The sequence below is a fragment of the Lepeophtheirus salmonis genome, chromosome 8, assembly GCF_016086655.4.
Source record: "Lepeophtheirus salmonis chromosome 8, UVic_Lsal_1.4, whole genome shotgun sequence".
Taxonomy (NCBI): domain Eukaryota; kingdom Metazoa; phylum Arthropoda; class Copepoda; order Siphonostomatoida; family Caligidae; genus Lepeophtheirus; species Lepeophtheirus salmonis.
The window spans coordinates 16,465,668-16,469,155 of NC_052138.2; the positions used below are offsets into that span (position 1 = coordinate 16,465,668).

General features: G+C 32.4%; 1 protein-coding gene across 1 annotated transcript; it reads left to right on the plus strand.

The window, feature by feature from the left end:
* Positions 1-1,656: 1,656 nt before the first annotated feature.
* On the plus strand, positions 1,657-2,665 carry LOC139906163 (uncharacterized). Its single transcript, XM_071890515.1, has 2 exons — positions 1,657-1,752; positions 1,839-2,665. Exons 1-2 carry the CDS (start codon positions 1,738-1,740, stop codon positions 2,550-2,552), a joined length of 729 nt encoding a protein of 242 aa, XP_071746616.1. The 5' UTR covers positions 1,657-1,737; the 3' UTR covers positions 2,553-2,665.
* Positions 2,666-3,488: the final 823 nt, after the last annotated feature.

The following is a 3,488-nucleotide window of genomic DNA, read 5'->3' on the forward strand; positions in this document are numbered from 1 at the left end:
GTAATGCATATTGTCTCTAATTTGGAACCGTATTGAACATTACTGAACGTGTATGATCATAGTACTGTACCAGCTGACCCGTTAGACTCACTGATGCTGCTGTAACATTGGTGGACATACAAGTACCAAAGTGTACTAGAAACTAGTACATATATGAAATAATATAAAAGGTATGCCATTCTGATTTTCAAATAGGTATATAAAAGTTTCTATAAAATAAGAAATTGAGGTAAGGGTGTATTCTTTCGAAAAAAATGACCGAAAAATGCGTAAATATATGAGAAAATAACATTGATAGTTAGGAGTATACATTTTTAGTACCGCTGTCCGGGCACAAAGCTTTTCCTCTTTAACTTCATTGTACTCGGAAATATTATCACTTTAAACTTAATCAAACTTCTCCGACAATGCTAATTAATTCAGACTTTTAGGTGCTTGTATTAAAAAAATGAAAAAAGCTATGATTTTTAATGTCGTTTTTCCTATTATTATTATTTTTTTTTTACCCTCGTTAGATATTTTAGGGATTTTCTTATATTCAGTTACAATGTTTGTTTTTTGGCAGAATTATAAATAATGGCATACCTATTGGCTTTTTAAAAAAATAAAGAAATAAACAGTCCAATAGTTAAAAAGAATGCACTAACTACCAACTGTTATATCCTTTTTATCTTCAAGAAGAAAGGTTATAATATGCAAAAAAGTAACGACGAACAGTCAAAATTGAATCTCAAGTTAGCACGGATTAGCATTTTTCTAGAAAAATATTTGTTCATATTGCTATATCAGGGATCGAATAGAAAGAAATGGAAATGTCTGGGGACGTCCTATACGGAGTTAGCTGACTTATACAAAAATAAAGTATATTTGGTTGTTTGCTGTCAATATTTGTGATTCATTTCTGTGTTCTAAAAGGTGATTGGTTGGTGATTATCATTGTTAAGCTATGACCAACTTTTTAATAATTATTAAATAATAATTCTATAGTTGGGAAGAATTGGCTAACTACCAACTAATTTTCGCCCTTTCCCCCTGTTTCTTTACGTTTGAATGGTTGCATGATACAATAAAGGTAATGACGTACCTAATTTGCATACGATGTATAAAATATATTAAATATGAATTCTTAAATCTAAAACATCTCCAATAAAATGGTTAAATTTCGAATACTCATGGTACATCTTATTGTTTTTTATTCATAGTTATACAGGAGGTTTAAAGTACAAAAGTGTGCCCAATGTAATTGTGTATAAAATACTATGCATTTTATCAATGTAACAATAAATCAATTAAGAAAGTACAATGAATTATTTTAGTCTCCTCCTTCTTCATAGTCTATAAAATATGTAATGTTTTATATTAACTTTGAAATTACATGTGAATCAAAAGTATTTCAAGGCTAATAAAAGGATAAACCTTCCGATAGATAATTTATAAAAAATACAAAGAAACGTTTCTTCATCTGTATATCATTTTTATGAATGCAGAGGTAAATCTATTCAATAATGGGTGGGGACCCGTATTTTTCTCTTTCACACAGGGTTATTATTATTATTATTTCTTTTTTGCGTCAAATAGGTATAGGTAATGTTGTATGTGTATTTACATATATGTATTAGTTGTAGGATGCGTAAAGAAGACCGGAACAGTAGTTTTTCCTATATAAGCTCTAGATTTGAACTTAGTTAACATCAGTTTTTGATTGTTCATCTCATTGAATAAACACAAAAATAAATAATGGCTCTTGTCAAGGTACGTTTTAAATAATTGTTTTACTTACCCTAAGCCAAAATACTCGTACACTACTGTTATTTAATATACTCCATTTTGATTTTCAGAATTTGATTGTTTCTCTTTGTTTTGCTTGTGTATCTGCCACAAGCCCAGCTCCTTATGCTCCAGCTGAAGTGTACCCAGACACTGCTCCAGTCTACAACTACAGATACGGAGTCAATGATCAGGAATATGGACCTATTTTCAGTCAAGAAGAAAACCGTGATAACTACAACACTGATGGAGAATATAGAGTCAATCTTCCCGATGGTCGTGTCCAAATAGTTTCCTACTCTGCTGACAGCAACGGATACCTCGCTGATGTAAAGTACGAAGGAGAGCCAACATACCCTGCTGCTTCATACACGCCTGCTCCTGCTCCTTACAAACCTGCGCCTGCTCCTTACAAACCTGCCCCTGCTCCTTACAAGCAAGCCCCTGCTTACAATCCTGCTCCTGCCTACAAATCCGCTCCCTACGAGCCTATCCCAGCTCCGTATAGACCTCCAGTCTACAGACCTGTTTCTGTCTACAGACCCGCTCCTGCTCCAGTTACATATGCCACAACTACCACTCTTGCTCCAACCACCACAACAACTACCTATGCTCCTCCTAAAGCCTCATCTTATACTCCTATATACAGACCTTCCTATAATCCTGCTCCTTATCGTCCTGCTGCATACAACCTGCTTATCTTAAAAGAACCTACGGCTACAAGACTGTTACTGAAGCTGCTCCAGTTGTTGAAGATCCTGAGGAGATCTCTGAAGAATAAATAATGACTTAATCCTCCAAGTCTTTTTGTTTAATTGTTATGATTAATTGTTGTTAAGCTATTTATTGGAATCAAAAAAGTAAATTAAATATTACTAATAAAATCCTTTAAAAAGTTTTTTATAATTAAATATTGGGAAACTAGGTTGTTAGAGTGAATTTCTCCGATTTGTAATAAAATTATTATTATACCTTAGTCGGCTATAATACACTGAAAGTTAAAAATAATGATATCCTTTGACATGTTGAATTATTATCAATTTTCTTCATAATATTCAATTTTTTACTGTTTTTTTTTAAAAATGCGACATTGATTTGGCCCGAAAGACCTGTGAATGCACTTTTCTATTCACTAAAAAGTGTTTCGAAGGAGAGGATCAAGAACCACTTAACTTCACCAACCTTATCTGGTTTAAGACTTATCTAAAAGTTCAGGAAGAGATCGCGGATTACCTAAAGTGCAAAGGTGATTTTTATAATCATTTACTTACTTCATAGATTTCCCATTACACATGTTAGGTATAAGCTCATTAAAAATTCGCTGCCTACAAATAAATAGGTGAAAAAAGAAAGGTACGAGTATTTGCAGGCTGTATGAGGAGAAAGAAAAGGATGATATTCATTAATTCCTTAAGTGTCATTATTAACAAAAGGGAAGAATGAGACTTGTTGAATTGTTGATGAAGGGGAATCTGCTTTGTTTGTCAGACGTAACGAGCGGTAATATTATTAAACTGAAATGTATGTCCACAATTTATAGACTATTATCGATTGACAAAAAATCAAAAGCTCTGAATGGACATTTTACTTACTATGAATGCTATATTTTAAATGATAAACTAATTTTAGATATGCATGAAAATACTTTTTTTCGGCATTTCATCACGTATGTTGTTTTGTTTTAAATATCTGCATTTTAATTATTTTAAACGTTTAGGTGT